We start from the raw sequence: 25,517 nt of genomic DNA on the forward strand, positions 1-25,517 counted from the left end.
TGGACTAAAGTTTATGATCATTAATACTCAGAGGTCTGAAACACGTGTCAATCTGTGCAGACAGATAGGTGTCCCCCCTCAACACCCATGCAAACGTGCATACACACACATGGACACACCAGCAGTTTTGCCTCAAATGCATTTAGTGATGAGGAGTCTCGACAGCTGGCGAGCGGAAAAGCTACAAGGCTGTAGCTCAAATTTAGCAGCGCCGAGATGTCAAACTGATTTCAGCTATTCAGTGCTAATTCCTGTGGAAATGCTCAACTCATTCATAACAAACCAGAACAAACACCGGCAACATTTAGGTCAGTAATGACAGGATTCTCAAGTGCTGTGTACAAATCAACAACAAAACTGTTAACGGGACTTTAAATCCAGCGTTTTAGGCTGGGAACCCTCACAGTGACACCACCATGTTAACGCCAGGTTAATTGCTGGGATCCGGCAGAACTATTTAAAAATATATATATTAAAAATAAATAAATTGTAAAAATGAATCTTTCTTTCAACCCAGATTTCCTTTTGTTCTCCAGTGAGCTCCTTTGGAAGCTTTTTAAACTCAAATCTGATTTATTCATGGGGGTGGCTCAGCAGTGCAGTGTTAGCACTGTCGCCTCACAGCAAGAAGGTGGGCCAGATGGGACTTTTCTGTTTGGAGTTTACAGGTCTCCCTGAGCCTTTGTTGGCTCTCTTCAAATAATCTGCCTTTCTCCCACAAGGCAACTTCTACCTGTGATAGTTAGGATGGGAACTCGTTTTACAATTTATAGATATAAATTAGTTAGAGTTAGTTATATTCCATTTATAATAAAATAGTCTATAATCATAGCATCTTCAATGAGCCTCTTATATAATGGAGACGAAGACAAAGGGAGTTCTCAAACATTTTATTTAATAATGGAAAAGGGCAAGTCTTTTCTTGATTGTAAAGACCAAGGAAAGGGTGGTTGGTTTTAAGAGGAAACCATCATCCCAGCCCACCATGACATCATGACTATGAAAGGCGGAAGAGGTGGGGGGGGGGGGTTGACGGATTAGGAGTGACGGCAAGAGAGAGAGAGAGAGAGAGTTTTGAGATGTGAGAGATTTGTGACGTTTAGCGTGTTTGGAGTGTGTAGTTAGTGTGTAGTGTTGTGGATGATTTTGTGTTGTGTGTCAGAACAATGAGGCGACTGCTGTCTCCAGGTAGAAACAGGAGTGATACACCTGCTGCTGTCAGACCTGCAGGTATCGGGCTGTGATGTTCTCCTTTATAGTGGACAGAAATTATTTTTTTTGGAGTGGCACAAATAATTTGTGTGGCATCTTATCTTATCTTATCAACTACAATAAAAATCAAACCTAAAATTTTGAAGAAAAAAAAACAAAACTAAATGAAATGATTTTGTAAACTTGGAAAACTAACTAAAATAAAGGAAAAAATACATAAGAGATATCTGTAGTTATAGTTTATGTTAGTTTGGTAAGTTCTTGTTACAGCTTGCTTGATGAGGCATTGATGGACGTGTTTATTATGACTCGGGATGTCTGCAAGACTGTGAGTCACTGCTTTCAACAAGTTCTGTGTTTTTATTGTAACACCTGTACTAATTTCTTAAATCTTGCCTCTGACACATTTGACACAATTTTAAGTCCAGACTCCAGATTGTCCAGCCCAGTTGGGATAATGCCACAAAAGACAAAATAATGTAAGGAATACAGGAATATGTTTAAATTAAATGGCCAACAACTTTACACTGGATGGATAGTCATTAATTTATTTCATATAAATATTTGTATTCATTCAGAACCTCAAGATTAAGCAGTAACACCTTAATATCAAAGAGGAAAAATACGCAAATATCTAATATTATATGTGTAAGACATGCTGTATATGTAACATTTAGGTACATGTTAGACTGAGGTGCAGTAATTAGTCCTCTTGGGTACATTCATGTTTGTACCTGTAGGGGCCGCTGTTTCTGAGAATGTTGCTCTGGTGGTCAAATGAGAAAGATGTGTTGAATCTTAGCAGTGGCAACGAGGCTTTTAGCAAAATAATGGACTAAACATGTAATGAACAAGAATATTTTCAGCAGCTAGTTAAATAAAAACAATGTCCTTGCAGAATTGTTTCATGCTGGAGGAAATTAGACCTTCTGACCTCAGCATGTCTTTAAAACCCTTGCAGCCTGCTAGCTAAGAAGCCTACACCATGTATGAGTCAGACTGAACTAGTCTCAAAGACCTGACAGTGAAACGAAATGCCATCATTCTGATTTGAAATGCTTCTGTGATTCACTCTGTCACTGAAACACAGCAGATGCAGTTTCCTGGATAAGTCAAAATGAAGTGCCTGTCAGTAAATGTCATGCTTTGTGCTGTTTTCTCTGTTGTAGTTTCACTTCAGGCTTCCATACCTGGCCTGTGTTTCCTGTTAGTGCCACTCAGAGGTAGCTGCCGCTTCTATAGAGCTGCCAAGCGGTCCCAGTTGGCAAACCATACTATTAATTAGCTTAAGACTCACACTGTTCCGTAGTACACGCCTGGGCTTCAGTTCAATGCTTAATTCATTTTCATCTTCTCCCATAATTCCTTGCATTGCCACAGAAGCACGTGATGGCCGAATGCAGTGAACGCCGTAGCTTTCTGTCCAGTTCCCATCACACAAAGCTGCGTGGTGCTTTTTTGAGTTGGATATCCACTAAGTAGATCACAGAGGGCCACTGAAGACTTTTATTCTTATGAAAGTGTTCCAAGCCATCCATTTTCTTAACCCCTTTTCCAGGTTAGGATTGAACCTATCCCAGATGACACTTCAGTAGTAGACGCTGATGTCTGTTATACCCACTGCTCTGACCAGGGTGGCAGCCTCTACCTGAACAGAAATCAAGTCAGAAAGCAACTTAGCATATTTCCCCTGAAGGCTTTATTGCTTCCATTAGAGCCAGGAAAAAAAAAAATGAAATGCTAGAGCGGAGGAGGAGGAGGGGAAGGAAGAAGAGATAAGAAATGAGGAATTGTAATGAAAAGCAATGAGGGAGGGGAATCGAGGCAAGTAGAAGCCTAAGGGGGTGGCCTCAGGGGCTCTGAGCATTGTCCTCTTTCATTGCCAAAGAATAAGTAAGCTGGAGGTGATTTTTTTTCCCTGTCACCCTTTCACTCCTTCCACCATCTGCCAGTACTAGGAACAGAGCTTTTGATTTGAAAGTACAGCACTTGTCTTCCTGTTTTATTTTGTACAGCGATTCAGATCGGCCTTCCAGTCCAGCTCAGTGGCTCATTATGCAGAACACAGAGTAGAAGCTAATGGAATCTTCACATTCACGATTGCCATCACAGTCTTAATTAATTAATGGTAAACTGCAGCGGCGTTAAAGGTTTGTCCCAGAAGCACCTGACAGGATGCAGTGCTTCGAATGCATAATAAAATGATCAATCAGGCTGTGTGCGCCAGTGCCTTTGTCCTCTACACAAACATAAAGATCTGTGCTTTCCCTTATCTCTGGTCTGCTGCTGTGGTAGCACTGAGCAGGAGAATAGATTGCCCTGCTAGGATTGATTTTTTTAGGGCAGGAGGAGGGAAACTCCAAAAGAGGTCTGTTCCATTCAGTTCAGTGATGCACTCATGCGTAGTAATGTGTTGGGTTTTTTTCCGACCCTGGAAATCACCAGAGGATACCTTTGAATCATATTAGCAGACGGCTATTGAAATCTTGTCTCTGGAATCAAGATTGAGCTTAATGGCAGCCATCAGTCCAATCCTAAGGAGTAGATGAAAGTACTCATCAGCTCCACATGTCATCACAGGAGTGTAATACAAGCTTAACAGGGAAGTTGTGCACAATATACTACTGCTTTTGCTGCTTGTTGCTTCTGTAAGGACATACACGCACATCCAGGCCAACAAAAGATTAGTTGTTGTGCTGAAACAAGCCAACAATAAAAGAAGAGAACCAACAGGTCCAACAGGCAAGGCTTCAGGTTTGGTATTGTTCCACTGTAATTGTGCATAATATACCGGGATATTTATATCTTAGAGCAATTTTTGTTATAATTTGTAATATAAGGTGTAATTTAATTAGTTACTGTTCTTACTATCTTCAAACAACTTCAGAATTTTGATTTTGATGATTCTGATTTACTATTTGTTGCACCCTTGCACAACCTTTTCTTGCACTGAGATTTTGGCAATTTAAATTCTGACCAAGAAGCACAGTAGCACGCACAGCATTTTGTTTTGAAAGCATATTTCCACAAATGCAGGTGATACCATTAAGCTTTTTCACCAGCTGAAGCATTGCCAGTGCCTTGTAGCACTCACGAGTCCCAGACACTTTCACCCCTATCGTGCACTACTACAGAAATTGAAACGACACAGTGATATCACGAATGCAACACCCTACTGTGTTGTAAAAGGCACAATGCCAGTAAGCACAGTTGAATATGTCTGATTTAAGCGGCTGATTAAAGTAATTGACCCTCGTTACCGACTCCCTAGACATAAACATTTCCCTCAGTTACCCCCAGCTACCCAAAAGCTGTGGCTTACTTCACTATCACGTCGCATTTGAGGTCAATTTGCACATATGATCCATATAGAAAAGTCGACCCATATCCATATTTTGTATACATTTGAAGGTTTCTCTAATTTTTCTTTTTTTTTTAGATTAGATAAAATAAAACTTTATTAATCCCCCTGGTGGGTTCCTCCTTGGTTTTTACACAGCTGAATAAACATCAAACAGAAAACTGATTAAACAGAAGTGTGAGATGGTCGAGAATTTACGCCAGTGTCTTGTTATATTTTAGAAAGCAAGGAGCAGACGGCCGAGTTTATTAAACTCCACCGAGATAGCGGTGACGCTAATCAGAAGGCTAGACCGTCCAATTTCCCCAGCCGTTTACTTCCGGCCTACCCGACCTTCTGAGGACCCGGCCCACGTAGACCGCGAAGGCTGGGTCCTCAGGAGGATGCAGCCCATGAATTTGGACACGACCATGGATTCACTTAACTGGACCTCTTAACTTTGTTTATAGTGTTTGAGTATTTTAATGCTGTTAGCTGACAAACAGCATAGCTTGTTGTGTAGTTAATTGCAGTAGCAGTCTGTGTGTTTTTGTGAGTGAAACCCTAGTGCTAGCTAGCACTAATTAGCTTGTGTTTGTGTTTCTGCTGATGGAGCTCGCTAGTGGTACTGAAAACTTTCCACCCTTTTTTTTGTTTTTTTGTTTTAATACAGTCATTAAATATTAAAAAACCACAATATCTTAATTTTTGCAGTTCTAAAATTAGGGCTTCAGTCCAAATCCACAAACTGTCCATCTTTCATATACAGTTAAGCGCTTTTTATTGCTTATTTCTTCCGCAGCTTTCTTTGGTTTACATGTTTAACTTATATAAAAGTAATCTCTACCTGTGAACATAATACACTTGAAACTGTGCAGTTTATCCTGGAATGCTCGTATTAGCTACTCGAAAGCATTTCATAGCAGTTAAAATACATTTATATGGGATTAATTGTAATCAATGGACGGGCCATTCTGAATTTTGTAGATAGTTTGTTTTTTCTTAACAACTTACTTGCTTCTCAACTCTTATTTCACCATAATAACCTTTCAGAACTTTATATATAGCAATTAGATGGCTCAGATTCGTTATAACATAACAAGATGTACCCAAATAATATTTGGCAGCCATGCAGTAGTGTTGCTGTGGTAACACTTAGCCGTTGCCCATCAGATTGTAAAAGATCGCTGCCATTAATGGAAGCAGCACCGCAGGAGCTTTGCTGCTGGCCAGAACACACTCTATCTTCTGGACAGGTAATTTAGGGCAGACCATAGGTGCACACACACACACACAACACAAGAAAATAACACACAAAAGCACAAACACAAAAGGGGCAGACTCACTCTGATATACATGACTCAGGTCTTGAAAACACACCGTGCCAACAAAATGTCAGCATATCACACACACCAAATTTTAATCCTGTGGAATTTCTGTGGAAAACATAAAACATACCAAAACTAATACGCATACCCACACACACACACACATATTTAAATATTATTAAATGACTCACATACACATTGTGTTTTGGTAAGCGTTACACTTTACAGTGACACACACATACAGTACACACACACAGTCATCTTCACCTTGGAGGCTTTTTCTGTATTATAGCAGACCTATTTTCAGTCCCACTACTGTACGCAGATAAATGTGTGTGTGTGCATATGTGTGTGTATCTTGGTCGACTTGGGCCAGTTGCATTCATGTCGTCCTTGAGCAGAACACAATGTTGAATCTTGAAGTGTTAAAATGTCTCAAACTTCGAGAGACAGAGACAGAGAGATAATAATAATAATAATGGATACTTTATTGATCCCCATGGGGAAATTACTTGTTTTTCTCTGCATTTGACCCATTCACTCAGTGAAGCAGTGGGCAGCCCACTAAGCAGGCGCCCGGGGAGCAGTGTGTAGGGACGGTACCTTGCTCAGGGGTACCTCAGGGTAGCCGTTAAGTGGATTCGAACCGCCGACCTTCCGATCATGGGGTGACCACTTTACCTACTGAGCTATCCCTGCCCCCAAAGAGATGTTGTGCAACAGCTGAGGCAAGCACAAGCCTTTATAGGTTTGAGTCCTTTATCTGAAAGCCACTTTGGGCCTGGGCTTACATGTACATTAAATGCAGTCAGCCCTCTTAAACCGATGCGTGCTTTAAAAACCCACTGGGATGCAAACAGTATCGCAAGTGATGCCCACAGCAGTTCAAACTAATCAAAGAAAATGTTTGGATATTACCCCAATCAGTCTGGGAAAATGCTGTTTGTCTCTCACATTAGAGTGCTGTGAATGCAGATCTGTATTCTTAGCATCTCGATGTAAACTAGACCAAAGGGGAGTGTTCAGATGCTTAAATATGTATGAATGAATCAGTGTGTTAACATGCAGTTGAAGCTTCAGTAAGTCAGAATTTGAAAAGAGATCGCCCTTCTCCCACAGCTCTTCCCTGACTCTTCCCACCGGACGAACAACCAATGCAGAAATGTCAAAAGCTTCTCAAAGTGGCTACTTAACTTCCAGTTAAAATCCCTAACTTGGATTAAGAATAATGTTCACAGTTATGGAACTCATCCGCTGGGATACTGGGCTGTAGGATGTGGCCACTTTAATTGACAGGTGCGCCAAAACAGGAAGCAAGGATTGTAAAAAAAATGTTGTTATATTTAAAAAAAACACCCACACACCTTAACTTACTCCAGTTATTTATACCATCAACCATCTTTCTGTAACTCCTACTGTTAATGAATAAAAATTCTCAGTGTAAAGCTGAAGATATAAAAAGAGATGGTGCTAAAAATATTCGACATACGTTTTAATTTATTAAAACAGCATCATTTGTGTTCAGCTGATAATATTATGGTTTGTTATATTTTTAAGTCACTGTATTGCCTGCTAGCTAGTAATCTGATTTACTGATTAGCTTACAAAACACGCATTTAACTTACTGGGAAAATTGTAATACACCTCTGCTGGTTGTGGAACTGGGCCTACAAATTGAGAATATAGGGTATATATACACACAAATATACATACATACATTATGATCATTATAATTGAAGAACTCAGGATCGTGCTCAGCAAACCTGCTGTCCTATAAAAACAAATGTTTTCTTTCTTCTATGCACAGTCTAGCTTGCATATGCATTAAAAAAGATTCTTTATTCAGCATTTGAATTTGGAGTAAAGCAACTACCACATCTTCTTAAGTAGATTTGCACTTTATACTACTTAACACAGCACCACTTAGTCTCGTTGGCTCAGTGTATCATAATCCTGGGGCAGGAATTGTACATGAAAATTCACTTAAAGGTGCCCATTTTTGTTAACAAATAGGTTAAAGCACTAGGTTAAAATCTGGTTTCTGCACTGACCTTTTTTAATCATTATGGAAACTCTTTTTTTTCCATTGTGAATTGGCAATGGAAGTAACGCAAGCTACGTCCCTGCTGTAAAACATCCATTTCTCGGTCATGTCCTCTACACTAAGCATGCTTCTAATCGGCTTTCACATAGACATAATGCCATTCCCCTCTTCCCCCCATGTTTCCTGTCTGTTTGTCAGCGACATCCTCCAATTAAGGCTAAATGAGAGGATTAATACCACTCAGCCTGCCGTTGTTAGCTTCATTTATTACAGAGACTGGAAAGGTACCAAAGGTAACCGATTCAACCTGGCAGCACCTTAAAACCAAACAGATGTCTCCTGCTTCACTCATCGACCCTGCATCATTCTGGGCTGACATCATTTTTAGGTTGCATCATCCGGGAAGACTTCAGGCCTAATAAAGGGCCGGCATTTCATGCATTTCACTGATGTGACAGTTCATTCCACTGACTGCAACCCGGAGGCCACCCTAAGCAACCCTCTGCTACCGATTACACTCTTCTTGTTGTGCTCGTGTGTGTGTGGGTAACTTGGGCGTTTGTGAAGTTAGCAGTGATTTACAATCTGTCGAACAGAGCCAGAATAAAGTTCACACAGTAACTATTATGCTGGAGCGCAATCATGTTGACACCTGTTCTGCAGCGTGTGACTGTGTCTGGGTGTGACGGCAGTATAGTTTGTGTGCTTGTAAAATAATACGGCAGAGCTGCTCAAGAAGTGAATACATAGTTTATTCAGATTGATAAAAACAAGTATGAGCATGTGCGTGTTAGTAATGGCAACTGTGCTGCCTATTATTGCTGACATAAAAGGAGCACCTTTAAATATTTACGGTAGGCTTGTTGATAGTGATGTCATCATTAAATATCACACAAACGTAGGTAACCATTGGTGACAAAGACTGACTTGTTAATGACTGTGTTACATGTCTATAAAACTAGACAGCCACTGAGAAGGCATTGTTTCCTTTTTGTAATAACATTTTCATTCATAGTCTCCTTTACTATAAATGCACTTTTTAAGCTTTTTATTCAGGTAAAGCTCACTTTTACACTTCCAAATGCCACAATGTTGTCTGCAGAGGTTCCATTGTTTCATGATACAATGTACACAATGTATAATATGTGCACATATTAGAGACCTGTCCATTTGTTTAGAACTGTTGCGTTAATTAAGAAATCGTTTAGAGCGTAGTTAGATTAGATAACATAAGTCTAGGCGGTGACAGAGAGACTCCTGGAAGAACTAATCCTCCTCTATTAAACTCAAACAAGGTACATTCAGTGAATTGTCAGGCCGTGATGTACACCTGTCTGAACATGGTTGGATATCACTAGCCACCCACACACTTGGTAAATCATGTAATCATAATGAACTGTGACTGGAAGAGTGACTTCAGCTTAGGATAAATGAGATATAATAATAGGGTAGCACCTATACAGTGACGTTTCCTCACAGTGTGTAATAGATCAACTCTAACCTTAAGCATAGTCTGTATAGAAAAGATTTAACCATGTTGATGCCACTCAGTGGTTTGCCCATTCTTGGTGTTTTGCTGGAGCCAGAAGTGAACGTGTTTTTTTAGGGTGGAGTTATCAGCTAGCACTTGGTTAGCAAGTAGCGTATACGTAGGGCTAAGGGAGCAATTTGAGAAGATTTAGTGTTGTATTCACTGATTGTGGTGCTATCCTCCCACTATTACGAAGAAGCACACACAAAACAGCAGATCTGAGAAAGGGAGGCGGTACAGAGGAGAGAAAGACAGAGACTCTGGGGAATACATTTTCATTTCCAACATGAAGACATAGTACATGTACTGAATATATACCAGCTGGAGCGCTCCTCATCATGACCTCATTTACCCTGCTTTAATTAGTGGACATAAGCAGACATCGGCTGCACAGTTAAAATGGTTTTATATCATATTTTAATATGTTCTTGTTGTTGGTGCTTGGTTCATTTTTAATTGCTGCAAGGAAAACTGCTTTTATATGGTTAAAAGTGGATAATGAAACTGGTAGGCTAGATACATTACCAAGCTTATGGTTGTGTGATAAAACAATAAAATACATATCTGGACCAGGGAGTCCATAAATAGCTTCTCAGTCTTATTATTCATCATATACCTCGGTGAGGTAATGCCTGGCAGCTACAGCCCCTGTTTTCTGTAGCCACCTGTCACTCAAATCAGCCGCACCCTTAATCTCACATAACTTAACATAACAAGTCCTTAATACAGTTAAATCAGTGATGAGTCATATTGAAATTTTTGGGATTGTCACGAAAGGGACAACTGAAAATGTCCTTTTCTCTGATGCAGTGAGCATCAAAACTGTTTATTCTACCAGGTTTTAAACATGATGTTCTAAAGCTGGACACCTATACAGCAATATAAAATCAATTGTCTTTTGCTGATAAAAAAAACAAAACATTAAAATGTAGGTCTTGTCTTTGTACTCATATCCCAGTCTATGGACTGGGTTAAAGTTGGGACATTTTTATAAAATGTAAGGTTGTATTAGTATGCACTCAGATACAAATGTTGGTGTGAATTACTTATGCTCCAATATGACCATTAAGGTGTGATTATATATATGTGAACACAGTATCCTTTGTAGTTTTGTATTTATAGTGTGCTGTGCTTTATGTAATTAAATGTTGTCAGTCTTGTTTGTGCATTGTGGACAATAATACAACACGCTGTATTGTACTGGATTGATGTCAAACTGTCCCTTTTACATAAATCAATAAATAAAAAAATGCCCATTTTTTATCTTTAGCCCTTTCTGGCATTGCAATTTTTTCAATGTCCTCTCTCTCTGTCTCTCGCTCTCTCTGTCCCTCCATATGTCTCGCGCTCAGCATGCACTGACTGCGAGGCTCTGCTGTTCTGCTAGCAGTGTTTGTGTTGCCGTCACTGCAGTCAGCCTTGTACCTTTTTTATTTGCCACATGGACGCTTTTGTGGGCATTTTATTTTTGATTTGCATGTTTTTATCAAAGACTATCAAGTAATTCTGAAATGTTATCTTTAGGAATGATCACATTATAGGCAACAATAAAAACCAAAGCCATGGTCTTACATGTTTACAATATACTGGTAATTGCCGATAGTCCTTGGATCCAACCGTTAACACCACGACACACCCGACACACAACTACGCCCAGCATTATAAAGTTGATATGAAAACATAACAGAAGCTGAACGGAGGACTGTCCCTCTCACCTACTTGTAAACTTGTTCCTTGTAGCGAACATAAACAGGGTATTCCACTTCCACATGTCTTATTGGATTATCTAAAGTCCGCACACTTCCTCGCGCACGAGTCTCAAAGCTGTTTCCATGGTGATTAATGTAAACATAATGGGAGTGTCCTGACATCCCAGTAGTGGTCCAGGCTGTTTCCATGGTAAATCCATGCCTCAGTAGCTGAGTTAGAGAGCGCTTGTTCATTACTGTTTGTCTGTGTCTCTTTCCTGTGCAGTCCTTCCACATTTCCACTGAATTACACACATACACATCTTATACTACTGTGTTGGTCTCTTCAATAAATTCATTTAATTAAGTTTTGTATCATGGATGTCATAATCAAACACTAACAGAATCAGCTTGTTAATAATATTCATGGATGTTATTCTGTTCATATTGGGGGGGTGGGGGTTACTATAAAGTACATGTAGAATAGATTAACCGATGAACCGCTGTGAGCACTGACAGCATGTTGCATGGTGATGACTGTGATACTCATCTTCTTTGATCACTGTGCAGGCTTGTAAAGTCTTGCATGTCAGAAGGGGTGACATGGATCTGATTAAAATCTTGGCCCCGTACTGTGTCAGATTATACTCTTTCACATTTTAGATCCGTTTTGTTCAAAGTGTAAATGAAAAGAAAGAAACATGAAAGCAGAGACATATCAGCAGCTCATCTGGTTCTAAGCAGAAACCAGGGGTAAAAAAGCAGTTTCATGTACATGTTTCTGAATGCAATGAGGGAAAGTGATATTGTTTTTGCTGTAGTTTGGTGGAAATCTTCATTGTTTTGCAGCAGATAGTTTCATTTCACATCACGTATTCCTTTGTCCAAATCAGCAAACATCAATTTAATTTGTTGGCTGAGCGCTTGTGTTTGTGCCATGCTAGCAGTTTGATACAACTGTATAGACAAAGAGCATCCCAGGGACATATATTTAAACTAAATACAGTTGCCAAGTTGGCCAACACTCAAGTCTTCAGCTTCATCTGAAGCAAGCGTCGATCTCAGCAGCGTGCACATTTCCTGAGGGCAAGATGATTCAGATAAGTGCTTTTTATGCCTGGTAACCTTACCAGCTGCACATTTTGTAGTTAAAGTACCGCTAGCTTTCGAAACTAAAATGTACCACACCAAGTAGACCTCTTCCAAATGGAGAGTTTTGTTGTGTTATGCTAAATATTATTGAATTCAGGTGAGTAACGCTGGACTGGGTAGACTGATTCATTTGGTATTATGGCATTTAACAGCAGTTTCTCAGTTAAACTCCCAGCAGTCCAATGAGAGCCACAGGCGGACCGACAATTAGCCAATTAGAAAATGTGTGGATCTACTAATGTTGTGAGTTAGTGTTGAGCATTGTTACACTGCGCTCTGAAACAGGGTAGTTTAAACGACTTGTTTGTTTGTTTTTGGCACACTCATGACATGGCTACTACACAGCAAATGGAGAAACACAATGAATATTTTGTATTTCACTTTGCTCCATTCTTAAGACCCAGAGATTCATACAAATAACATAGGAGAGCCGAATTACCACTCAGCAGGAGCAGAAATCTCCATTTTGGCTTCCAGTTAATCCTGCTCTGGAGATATCAATGATGTCATAAACCGGCTGAACCAGTGAGAAAAACGGGCTAGAGCAAAACTGGCCGGAGAGTGGCAAGACTCCAGACTCCACCCCACACGGTTAGAGAAGATCTGCTCAACCCATCCTGGCTCAGAGGCTCAGAAAAACACAAAGCAGTGGTGTGCTATGACAACTGATCTGTTTTCATTAGCTGCTTGCTATAGATGCAGAGCTGAAGTAACCTCACAGGGTTCATGTGTTCCTGTGAATGTTGTCCTAATGTTTGTCCTACAGAGTGTTGGATGCATGATCCATCTGTTGGTGGTGGAGTAGAGTGAATTATTCACACCCAAATTGACAGTGGGTTGGATTTACCCTGTCGGGGCAACTTCTTGTATCTAAGGATGGATTTTGGTCTTAATTGCGCAGAAGACTGTACAGGCATTTTCTTTCAGTGCGCTCTCTGTCTCTTGTCTTCATCTTCTTCTGTCAGAGCCACAGTGAGAATACAGACTATAATTGGCACTTAATTGCTGCCGTGGCAACAGTGCTATTTAAGCCTACGTGCTCTGCAACAAAGCCATATAGCGCGCACACACAAAACACAGGGAGGAAGACACATGGAAGGAGGTTCCTCAGCTCTCTTTCACTCCGAGTGTTTATGTCTTTAACATATGGTGACAAGCTAGGCTAGAGAAGTTTTGCTGAAAAAGCAAAAACAGGGGGTCTGTTGTATTCACCTGACTTGTTTTTCTGCTCCATTTCATTTAGACAACAGTCATAATAAAATCCTCATCTATCATGCACTACCTCCCGTTGCCATAGTGACTCAGATCAGCAGCCTTCTGCCTGTGGGTCAGAACCCCACACAAGGTCTTCTGATAAATTTGGTGGGATATTGCATGATGAAATGTTTGCACACTGTAATGCTGAAGTTACAGTTCTTTGTCTCGTTTGAATTTAAAACATAAAATAACTGATCAGCTAAGTTATATTGTGTAGCTGTTAATGTCCAGTTTTTTTCCCTTTTGTATCAAAAATTAAAATATTGCTTCTGTTAGGCCAGAGGAGCAAAGCAGAAAAAATGTGTCCACGTCTTTTGGGAAATTTCTGGTTGAAACTGCTTCAGGCTTCGTGAGGTCTTTTTATTCCATTATTCATGCTGAGACCTGATAGTCTGAGACAGAAGGTACACCATCACCAGTAAATGACAAATTGAACAGAGGACAACAGCAATATTAAAAAACTAAATAAATGAATAATCATCTGTGATGTAATTCCTTTGTCAATATTGTTGTAAAAAGAGTAATTTTAAATGTTCACATAAACTATTAATAGAAAAAAGTTAAATGTTGAATTAATTTCTGTTAAATTTCAAAACATATTGGGACATAGATGGTAAATGTACTGATTATTATATAGCACGTTTCTACTCTCCTAGAGTACTCAAAGCGCTGTATACAACATGCCACATTCACACCCATTCTCACAAGCACTGACTCTAAACTGAGTGCTTTTCTAACTACATTCAAAGACATTCACTGATGCATCTGATGGATGCATCGGAGAGCAACTTGGGGTTAGATTCTTGCCCAAGGATACTTGGCATGCAGACTGGAGGAGCCAGGGATCGAACCACCAACCTTCCGATCAGTAGGTGACCTGCTCTACCTCCTGAGCTACAACATATACGTATACAACATAAAAACAGTTCAATCTGTTCTTAAAGCTATGGATAATATTCTAATGACAGTTTCCACCTAAGATGCTTCCAATTAATTAAATAGACAGTTACATTAGTTTAACATGACAAACCCTTGATCAGAAGGAGACATAACTTACTGGAGGGTTATGTCTGGAAAGGCATCTGTTGTTGAGAACCCTGTGAAGAAGAAAAGAAAGATAAAAGCAGCTGAAAGATGTTCTGAAATTGTCAAGTAAAGAACTACATTCCACAGTTTAATTCAGTTCTGTTTGATTTTCATAGCACCAAATCACAACAATAGTCAACTCGAGGTGTAAAGTGTAAGTTAAAGACTGTACAATAATACAGAGAAAAGCCCAGCAATCAGGTGGTCCCCTATGAGCAAGCACTTGGCGACAGTGGGAAGGAAAAACTCCCTTTTAAGAGGAAGAAACCTCTGGCATAACCAAACTCAGGTTGGGACATCCATCTGGCACCAGCAGTCGAGGATGAGGCCGATACAAAGGAAGTGTCTCACTTTACGCTGACAGACACTTTACTTTTAAACTTTTCAAGCTACTGTAGCAGATATAGCAGCTGTTTAAAAAGCAAGTAGTTGGGGCCTTTGTTGTTACATGTTGTTAGGGTGTTGTTAGGCACATCATCGAATTCATCTCTGAGGTGATTTCTCCAGATTCCGGATAAAGACTTTGCCCCGGCTGCATTCACAGCCAGCATGTTTTTGTCTGAGCTCTGCAGATGCTATCTGAACTAGCTGTGAATGCAACTAAAAGCAACGCCAAGATTCTAAGAAGCAACAGAAAATAACAGAACGAGATTATTTTTGATGCTACAACCATTGCCAAAATGAACATCCGCCAAATATCTGCTAACCCCGCTGAACGTCTCTACTACCTTCCGGAATAGTTTGACTGTGTCAGAGTTTCACACATAACAAAACCTTTCACAGCAGACATATTTGCTGTTAAATAAATTTTATGCTGAAGACTTGCATTTGCATTAAGGCTTGCATGGTTGTTTGCTCCTAGGGCTGAAGGGCCAATAAGTTTAGTCTATGGTGAGTCATTACACTACTCCACCTAGAATATTAGTCAGAATTTACTACACAAAATGAACACGTAATGGGTCTTCACTCAAGTTGTGCTCAAGCTCAAAGACAAGTAATACCTTATTGCTAATCAATGCAGTTCTGAAACAAAAGACATTATAGTCATTTGGATAGGCAAAGTATCCAGCTAGGCCTGCTAGATTTATTGACCTGCCAGTCCCTTTGAGTGGTGAGCCAAAATACAGTGATATACAAACTTTCCCTTCCTTTGGATTGAAGTACTTCTGCCTAAATTAATGAAATACGACAAAACAAAGCCAACTGTCACTGTGTCAAACCCAAAGTGAGATCACATCCTGTTGTTGCCCCTTCCCCATCCTCTTTCTCCTGGTTCATTGAACCTGCATAAACAGTGACAAAATCATGAGGTGGAATCCCAGTGAGCCAAAGCGACTTTGCCGGCTGGCCAGCAGTGAATTTTACTTCAGGTGAAATATTTGCCCTGAACAGACAAATGGCTTCTTTCCCAAACTCCACCAGTCCAGACGTCCTATGTGCCAACCACATTTTATCGACCAGTTTCTCCTATTGTCTAATCTTTTTTATCCACTCTGGGTTTCCTTCTTTTTCTCATTTGCATGTCATGAGCTTCCTCTATGTGGTAATCTTTTTTTTTCTTTTTTTTCTTTTTTGAATGGCCACCAAGACAGTGAGACATAATTCAAGCAGATTACTTTGTATTCAAACCACATGCAAATAATGGTGCATGCGTTTGTGCTCTGCCGGTGATGACGTTAGTTTCGTGCCGTATAATTGTCCTTGTCCATGCTCTGTCATTATCAGGCCTTCTGTTATGTGTGTGTGTATTAGTCAATTCAGAGGCAACCACTTCTGCTTTGATTAAACTGCTAATTATTGATCGGGCAAGCACCGACCTCCATAGCTGACATTATCCTGCTCTGTGTGTGTGTGTGTGTGTGTGTGTGTGTGTGTGTGTGTGTGTGTGTGTGTGTGTGTGTGTGTGTGTGTGTGTGTGTGTGTGCGCGCGAGAGAGAGAGAGACACACACAGACAGAGTAAGAGAGTATGAATGAGAGCTTACAGCTTCTTTCCCAGCTGCTTTTTGTTGTAACACTTCCTCTCATTCAACTGCACTTGTAATTTCTTGGATAAATGTTTATTGAGCCTGTAGTTTTCATTTTGACAAACAGGACTGCTCACATTCAGGAGCATTTCGACTTCAGATAGAAGAAGAATAAAATCTGTAAAACTGAGATTGTATTCCAGAGATACAGCATTGGTATAATAATATAATGAGGAAAGAGAAGCTTTGGAGCGATGAGGACTTGAGATGAGTGCAGGCAGTGGAGATATTGTCATGAGAAGAAGTTTGTGTTTTCCCCTAATCTCCGAGGGATGTGTTGACAGTTTTCACAAATGAATTCATTGTCATTAATTATCATTAGTGACATTTTAGATTGTCAGAGTTGTTGCAAGTCTGCTGTACCTTACCTTGTTGAGAATCATGCCAAATAAACCACAAAAAAAGCTGAGCTGTGTTTATTTTATCAAATGCGGAGTTTATAACCACAATTCCAAGAAGTTAAAATGGTTTGTGAAATGTAAATAAAAAAGCATCCCAACTTTTTTGGATTTGGTGTTGTAGTTTTTTTTGGCTGGGGGGACAAAAACCCATTGGGTTGCAAAGTCCGGTTTTTGGAGCTTTGACTTTTTGATACTTGACCAGACTAGTAAGGATGAGATCCGACTTAAAGCCCACAAACACTGACTAATATTTGCACACCCGACTTTAACCAATTTACAAAAGGGACACCATGTTGTATTCAGTAAGTCTTGAAACTTGAGACCATAAACTCATCAGTGTGGGGCAGCTGGGGGCCATTTTATGTCTTTTTGGAGCCACAAAAGTCACCCCCTACTGGTGATTAGAAAGAATGCAGGTCCAAGGAATTTGCACATTGGATTTGCTTTTCAAACTCGGTAGCTACACCCATTTTTATACCTTCTGAGTAAAGAGCAGACAGTTAGTTAGAACATGGGAAATGTTAAATGACTGAAGTTAGCAAAAACAACCTCCAGTCCCTCTGTGACCTGTAGTGACTCTACAGGGTAACTGAAAAGAATTTGGTTAACTTAGCCTTTTGCTTTGATCATGTCATCCATTTGTTTCACTGTCCCCTCCCTATCTGTGTAAATGTCATACGTTTTCAGTGGAGCTGGGTCAGCTCACCTTCCCAGACTGACTTTCTGTGTCTATAAGTGACCAATATGGCATTACACCCATAAACACACCAGTACAGCAAACTTTTGCAGTGGACGTGGAAGGATTTCCTCAACAAAACATTGGAAACACAATCTAGGACATCCAATTGGTTCACAAGCTATAATGAGCCAACCATTCTTCTGAACATGCTGAACATTATACCTGCAAAGCAGCTACAATGATGAGCATCACCATTGTCAGCACATTCTCTGTTTCACTCAAACCCCAACCTGGTGTTGCTGGTTCATTGGAATCTGATCAGGTTTCTCTTGTAATAATAGTTTTCTTTCTCTGTGCATTATTGTTTTCATAATAGCTGAGAGAACAGCCTTAAAGAGACTGAAACCCACACCTAATGTTTGCCAGTGCCGTTTCAGACATTTGAAACCATCGAAATTTTCCAACCCCGCTGCGGGACCTGGAAATAGTGTCCCCAACACCAAAAAGAAAGACACCAGTGGAAATCTGAGATCTGTTTATAGCAGTTTTACTAGGTGCTTTTAGCAAAACATGGATGAATGTGATGACTGAACAACTTTAGATCAGTGTATTTTCAGCCTGACATTGACAAACACTGATGGCTCCTGTCAGTTTAAATGAGACACTCTTTCACCTTGTCAGCTTGTCCTAGCAGCCCCCCCCCCCACACACACACACACACACGCACACATCTATCATACACTCTGTGTGTGTGGGTTGAGGTGCACATGTGTGCACGTGAGACAGACTGTTTCCCTGTTGGATATGTGATCTAGTGGAGAAACATACCCATGCACACACCATTGCTGCCAATACATTTCCCGCTCAGTGCACTGAAGGAAGCAGGGGAGCTCGACTGACACAATTACACAAGTTCCTGCAGGAGGAAATGCAATTATTGTTGCCGCAGGTAACAGCAAACTGGGGACTACCTGCTAGTCAAGCCCTGGGATAAACAGATGTACAAACACAGCCCATCGTGTGAGCTCAGCTGCCAGATGTTAGACAGGTTCCCCTTCCTCCAGTCAATGAACCCCACATATCCCTTAGTGTGTGAATGAATTTAGAGTTGACGAAATGTGAAGTGGACCATGCTGATTTCCTGCTGTTGTTGGTAGTGGTGTGTGTGGAACTGCATGGAACTACAGTGATGAGGTCCATTCTGCCTCCAGTCACATTTTCAGCTCTCTCTTCTGACCTTTCTCCTGCAGTTCAGCTTAATTTTGATTTTGCAAAATAATCATCAAGAACAAATACAGCATGCACATGTGTTTCTGCCTGTAAAAACAAAATGTGATCATTCAACTGTTCACGTTAGTGTAGTAGGTTATCGGTTGCCATGAAAGCATTGATGGCTTATCAGTTTGGTTGATCTAGAAAGTGAGAGGCATAGTAGGAATAAAGATTCGGCTTTTCTGGCTTAGCTAGAAAAGTTTGATTTAGAGAACAAATTTGCCATGGAGTGATAATAAAATGACATAGTCTGTATATGAAAGAAGGCCACAGTGTTACCCATTGTTCATGAACTACCATTTTAAAACCTTAAATTTAGGAGTCTTGTTTCTTCAACCAAGACATGACCAGATTTGGATCACAGAGTAGGAGTTGTTAGCTAGCTAAACAACCATGCTGGATGATTTACTACTATATAAAACGGGATCTTTACTCAAATGTATCAAATGGTTTGCATTCTCAAGAAATATGGCCGGGTTGTGATAAGGTTTATTTTTAATTTTAATAATTTTATTTCATGATCATTTCAGTGTTTAATGTAATAAATACATAAATAAAGTTATAGAACTGTAGACTACAAAACTAAAACAATGAGAAAAGAGCAGTTTTGGGTGGTAGATCTCTGTTTCCATGACATATAAGTGGCCCCTTAATGACACAATCCTCTGATTCATTGTTACTATAAAAATGTTGAATACACAAGCTTTAATGGTTGGCAGCATTAGAAAGATTATCAGTGTGAGAGAAAATTAAAGCCAACAATTATCATAGAATGGGAGCACCTGGCTTGTTTAGCTGAAAGTCCCGTATCATTTTACAACCTATAGTTTTGATGCGGCTAATGCGCTCTTGTTTATTTGTGATTTTGATATTAGCCATTATTATGGGATTATAACAAAGGAATGTTAAGTGCAGGTTAATGCTCTTACTCAAACAAGCCTGGCAGTGCGTGAGAGTGGCCTTAACAGTGTATATATACGTGTCTCTTTGTGGTTTTATGCTGCACTGGATGTTCATTCATGTATAGCTCTCTTTGAGGGTTGTGGATGAAAGGCTCTAAGCACTTCTGACTGAATGAAGCAACAATACAAACATCACGGCCTGCTTGTTTTTGTCTGGCTTTGACGTCACAATCGCCATTATCAGTGCAAGCAGGTCTCTCTTTTGTTCACATAGTCAACTGAGAATCGGTAGTCAGACAGATCATCATTTTTTATCACTTTGATCAGTTGTTGCAGTAAAATATGTTCGAAGCATGAGATGACAGACAGAAAGGATGAGATAAGGGAGAGAGAGGAGGAGGAAGTACAAGTGAGAAGAAACATGATTCCCACTGAGAGGCATGAGAAAAAACACCAAGCCCCAGCGACTGCAGGAAAGATGGTGACAAACCGTTTTTCTCTGCACTCAAGTTTGTGGCTGATGGACAGCTTGTTGAATGCACTTCGGGGAGCCCAAGGGATTTCTGTATGTTGCCACAAACATATTGATGCAGAAGGAAGCCCGTTCACAACATCCTCTTGCACTCTCAGTGATGCTTAAAACCCAGAAATACTCAGCAAAATACATATGGATTAAAAAACGGGGATGCTGTAATAACGGTTTAATGTGGTGTTTGACGGTATGAAAACAAACCCAAGGTGGAAGTAATTTTTTAGCCATTGTAAAGATGAAGAAAAAATGCTTTTATTGTGAAAAGCCTCTTGAAAGCACTGAGTTTTGATCCATGTAAACTTAAAAGCCCTTTAACATCAGCAAATTTGTGTAAATATTTTGTTCATTAATTCAGCCGTTTACATATTTAGTTTAGAATGGGTCCTTTATTGAATTCCACACGTCGTGACACTTGCTCAGATTTGGAGTTTAATTTTTCGCTGTAGAAAGAAGTTTCAGTGTACAGTGGACGCTAATGTTTTTGTCACTTTTTAAGGAATCAAACTCAAAGTAATGTCAGTACTTCCCAGCTTTTATCGCTGCATGGCCATACTCTGTCCCGCACTCCATATTAGCCATTGTTGATCAACACACCTTTGTTGCTGCCACGGACGTCGCACACTCGTACGTCAGTGTCATGAGACACTCTCACAAACAAAATCACGGTTTAGTAGCGCAGCATGCTTACGGGAAAGTAACAGTAATCTAATTACTTGTTTTGCAGTAGTAATCTCTTACTTTACTCATTACTTGAAAAAGTAATCAGATTACAGTAAAGCATTACTTGTAACGCATTACTGCCCATCTCTGATCATATTTACAAACAGAACGAGATCAGTCAGATTGCAACTCCCTGGGTAGGGCAAATGATATATGATATATTACTCGATAGGGTTTCTTGAAGGTAAACTGTAAAACTGTGATTGCTCACCTGTCCAAGTTTGAGAAAAATACACATTGCAATCTACTCTTTCATTACTTTGTCATGAGTGCTCCTTCCTCAGTGTCAGGGCTAATTAGTAGTTAGGAATAAGTAATGAAGTCATGTTGTAAACTGCAGCAAAATAGCTCAATAACAGCTTCTTTTGATACTTTGTCAAGGGCGCGAAAGGCTACACAGGGTCCTTTTTTTCATCAAGGAGGGGCTTTGAGGGGCCTTGCAGGGTTTCCGAGGCTTCATCTTACTTGGCACACGATTTGTTTGGGCAGCATGAAAGCATTAGATGGAACGTCGCCAACAAGCCAATGTTATATAAATTTAGGGCCTTGGATGCAAAGTTTTGCTAAGGATTCGATTTCGGAAGGGTAAAAGAAGTTGTGACTAGGGATCTTGCACATGAGGATGTGGAATTAAAAGTTCAGATAAATAGCACGGATCATAAAGTGCCTTAAGAGAGCTTATCCTCCTAAATTCAATACAGCTGCGCTTTTAGAAGACTTCATAAAGTTCGGATTTGTGTCAGCTGCAGGTAGTCAGAATGTTGGACAGTAAGAGGAGGAGGTTAGAGATGAGATAAAGACATGCATTCTTATCTCTTCTCCCCTTGTTTACTCTAATGCGCCGGTGAAGCTGAGGGCAGATCGACTCAGGAGTCAACACCCGGTTCAGGCAGATTAACTCGCAATAAGCTCATCTTCATTCATCACGCTGCTCGTCTTCGTGACGCACGCACACATGAACAAATGCCCACTTACACACACACACACACACACGCTCGTTCAAGGACTGGAAGATGGATCTGGATTGAATCCTCCAATTGGCTAATTCCAGTTTCATGACTATTACTGAGGATCGTCTGTGTGTATAAAATGAGACACAAAACTTTTAAATTATTTTTCGTTCGCTCTGAGCTAATAAAAAAAATAAAATGCCAGTGCTCTCACGTTACACTTGGCAGATCCAATCTCATTGTAATTTTCCGCCTGTTAATATCAGACTTTACCTGCTGCACATGGAATCTTAAAGGAAAACTAGCTGAATTCACTTATTTTTAAATCTTTTTGCTTTTTTGTAAAGTACTGTTTTTATTGAATGGACACACAGTTTGCTCATTATTATATAAAATAAAGCAGACAGAAGATTCCAAAATTGATTTCAAGCGGAAGTGCTAACTGGAGTATATTTTTGATAAACATTAAAACTTTGTACTCAAATACGTAATCTATGTTTTTTCATGCTTGTCTTTGTCTTTGTCTGACACTGAAATTATTGACCTTTTTTTCAGTCTTTTATATATATTTAAATGTACAAGTCTGCTCGTGACTCACATGAGTTTGCATGTGTTCACAGAGGGGCGTTTTCAGAGGTGGTCTTGGCCCAGGAGAAGCTGACCAGCCGTATGTTTGCAGTGAAATGCATCCCTAAGAAGGCTCTGAAGGGGAAGGAGAGCAGCATCGAGAATGAGATTGCCGTGCTGAGGAAGTGAGTGCTGTGACACGAGAACACAAACATAAGTCTACTAATTCCTGGTTACCGGGGCAACTGTGCATCTCTGATGCATCATACCCCACCAAGCCCCCCCCCAGGTCACGATCCACAGCCTGCCTACCCTAATACAAACAATATTCAGGACTGAAAATTCTGTCAGTGTAGCAGCTGCAAAACATTAACGTCAAGAGTTAGGCTAAGAACACTGTTTGTTATACGGCGTTTCTTGTTGGTGTTTAAAGTACATGTTAGATTCAACTTTACAATGTCACACAAGAGCCGAACAAACACTTCTGTGCTTAAGTAACAGAATTTAGAATTTTGCTTAAAGGTCTGAATGGACAGCAAAGTCATTTAAGTAGCAAGTCTCTGCAATCAGCAGGAACATTGTCTCTGCCCAGATACTTGAGCAGTTATTTTGAAGTCATCAAATCGGTTTAAAATCACTTCAAATCTTTGTTGACTTTGCCCCAAAATAAGGTTTCAGTATTTTTATATTTTTTCCCCATGCCAGTTATACAAATACACACAAAATGACGTGATAATGACGTTTTCAATCACTGATACAATATTATCACAATACTTCACTCACAAAGTGATATTATTGTGAATTTTGCATTATACTTAGTATTGCGGTAGTAAGTTATTTCTACCAACCCGTCACTAAAAGACGCCATAAATGTTGACATAAGGCAAAGTCGGTCTGCAATTGAGTGGGCTCAAGTTGCCAATTGCATCCAGTCTGTTTCTGATATGACAGCAATTAATTAAAATAAATTGTTGAAAAACATATGTGTATGTGTCTGCATGGACAGAAATTTTCATTTTACTATTACCTTTCGCTCAGCAGCCTTCCTGTTCTGTCATCATCATCATCATTTATTTATATAGCACTTTAAAAACACACCTGGTAGACCAAAGTGCTGTACAATACAAATATAAATATAATAATAGATAGCAGAAACCAGACATAGCAATAAAATTTAAGAAAGGGAAGTTACCCACAGAGTTAAAAGCCAGGGAATAAAAATAGGTTTTTAATAAGGACTTAAAAACTGGCACTGATGAAGCCTGTCTAATATGGAGAGGAAGGTTATTCCAAAGCATCTGCGCTGCAACAGAGAACGCTCGGTCTCCTCTAAGTTTCAGTCGTGACTTTGGGACTGAAAGCAACAAATGCTCAGCTGACTGAAGGGAATGAATGGGGACATGGGGCTTCAACAAGTCAGACAAATAAACAGGTGCCAGACCATTTAGAGATTTAAAAACCAATAAAAGGACTTTAAAACGGATCCTAAATTCAATTGGAAGCCAGTGTAGAGAGGCCAAAATCGGAGTGATGTGGTCAAATTTCCTTCTGCCAGTTAAAAATCATGCCGCAGTTAAAAATCGTGCCGCAGCAACCCTATTAAAAGAGAATTGCAATAATCTAAACGTGAAGTAATAAAGGCACGAATAACACTTTCCAAGTCACTCTTGAAAAGAAAGGGCTTAACCTTCGTTAAACGTCTGAGGTGATAGAATGCTGATTTTACCCCCCCGTTTATGTGGTCATCAAAGGTAGGTGAAGATGACCAGCTGTATGTTTGCGATCGAACTCTTTAGTTGGGAAGTCAAAGCTGCAAGATCAACATCTGGAGCATGAGAAAAACGATTTGGGCCAAATAAGATCACTTCTGTCTTCCGATCATTAAAATTTAAAAAGTTTTTTGCCATCCATGCTTTAACATCACTAAGGCAGTCAAGCAGAGGTTGACTTGGGAGACTATCAGAATGACTAAAAGGTAAATAAAGCTGGCAGTCATCTGCATATAGATGGAATGACACTTTATGTTTTCGGAAAATCGCGCCAAGAGGCAAAAGGTACAGTGAAAACAATAATGGCCCAAGATGTCTGTGAAGGTTCTCAGTCATCCCCTATGTAGCCGGTGTATCAGAGAAACTCAGGAGATTTTAAAGGATAAAGGTCACTCTTTCGAGGATGCCAACGTTCACATTTTGGACAGAGAGGACAGATGGTTTGAAAGAGGAGTGAAAGAAGCCATTTACGTCCACTGTGAGCGACCATCTTTGAACAGAGGTGGTGGTTTACGACACCAACTGTCTGCCATCTATAATCCAGTTTTGAGATCCCTTCCCAGACGCCTTAACGCCCACACACGTCCTGGGCCATCTGACCTCAGGAAATCACATGATAGGGTAGGGCCAGGTTTCACAAGGAGCTCACCCGAAACCCTGGCTGATTGTGACCCACACCCGCTTTCACACCTTGGCTCATGTGATTAGGTAGAGGATCATCAGGGGGTCCTTTGTCCCTCTTTGGGGGGAAATTCCCACTGGGTTTAAATCTGGGGTCTCTCAGTGACTCTCCACCATTTGACCCTTAGAACTGAAGAAGCTTCTCGGATGAGAGGTGAAACGTCTTCAAGCAACTCAAAGAAATCCAGACGCTTTTCTTTCCAAGCTCCTTAGACCAATAATGGCCCAAGAATAGGTCCCTGTGGCACACCCCAAAGCAGAGGGGCCACAGAGGATGAAGCCCACCCCAACTTAACACAAAAGGTCCTATTTGAAAGATAGGACTTTAACCACAAAAGTGCCGAACCAGAAATTCCCACACAGTGCTGTAAGCGGGAGATC

The 25,517-nt window shown here is 40.2% G+C and overlaps 1 protein-coding gene across 1 annotated transcript in view; it reads left to right on the forward strand.

Moving 5' to 3' along the window:
• The window catches only part of camk1da (calcium/calmodulin-dependent protein kinase 1Da), an 82,618-nt gene that overhangs the window by 14,974 nt on the left and 42,127 nt on the right, over window positions 1-25,517 (forward strand). Inside the window, exon 2 of the mRNA XM_026146036.1 lies at window positions 22,740-22,871. Coding sequence (XP_026001821.1) covers window positions 22,740-22,871 — 132 coding nt within the window. The remainder of the gene's footprint in view (window positions 1-22,739; window positions 22,872-25,517) is intronic.

This window comes from Astatotilapia calliptera, chromosome 17, assembly GCF_900246225.1.
Source record: "Astatotilapia calliptera chromosome 17, fAstCal1.2, whole genome shotgun sequence".
Taxonomy (NCBI): Eukaryota; Metazoa; Chordata; class Actinopteri; order Cichliformes; family Cichlidae; genus Astatotilapia; species Astatotilapia calliptera.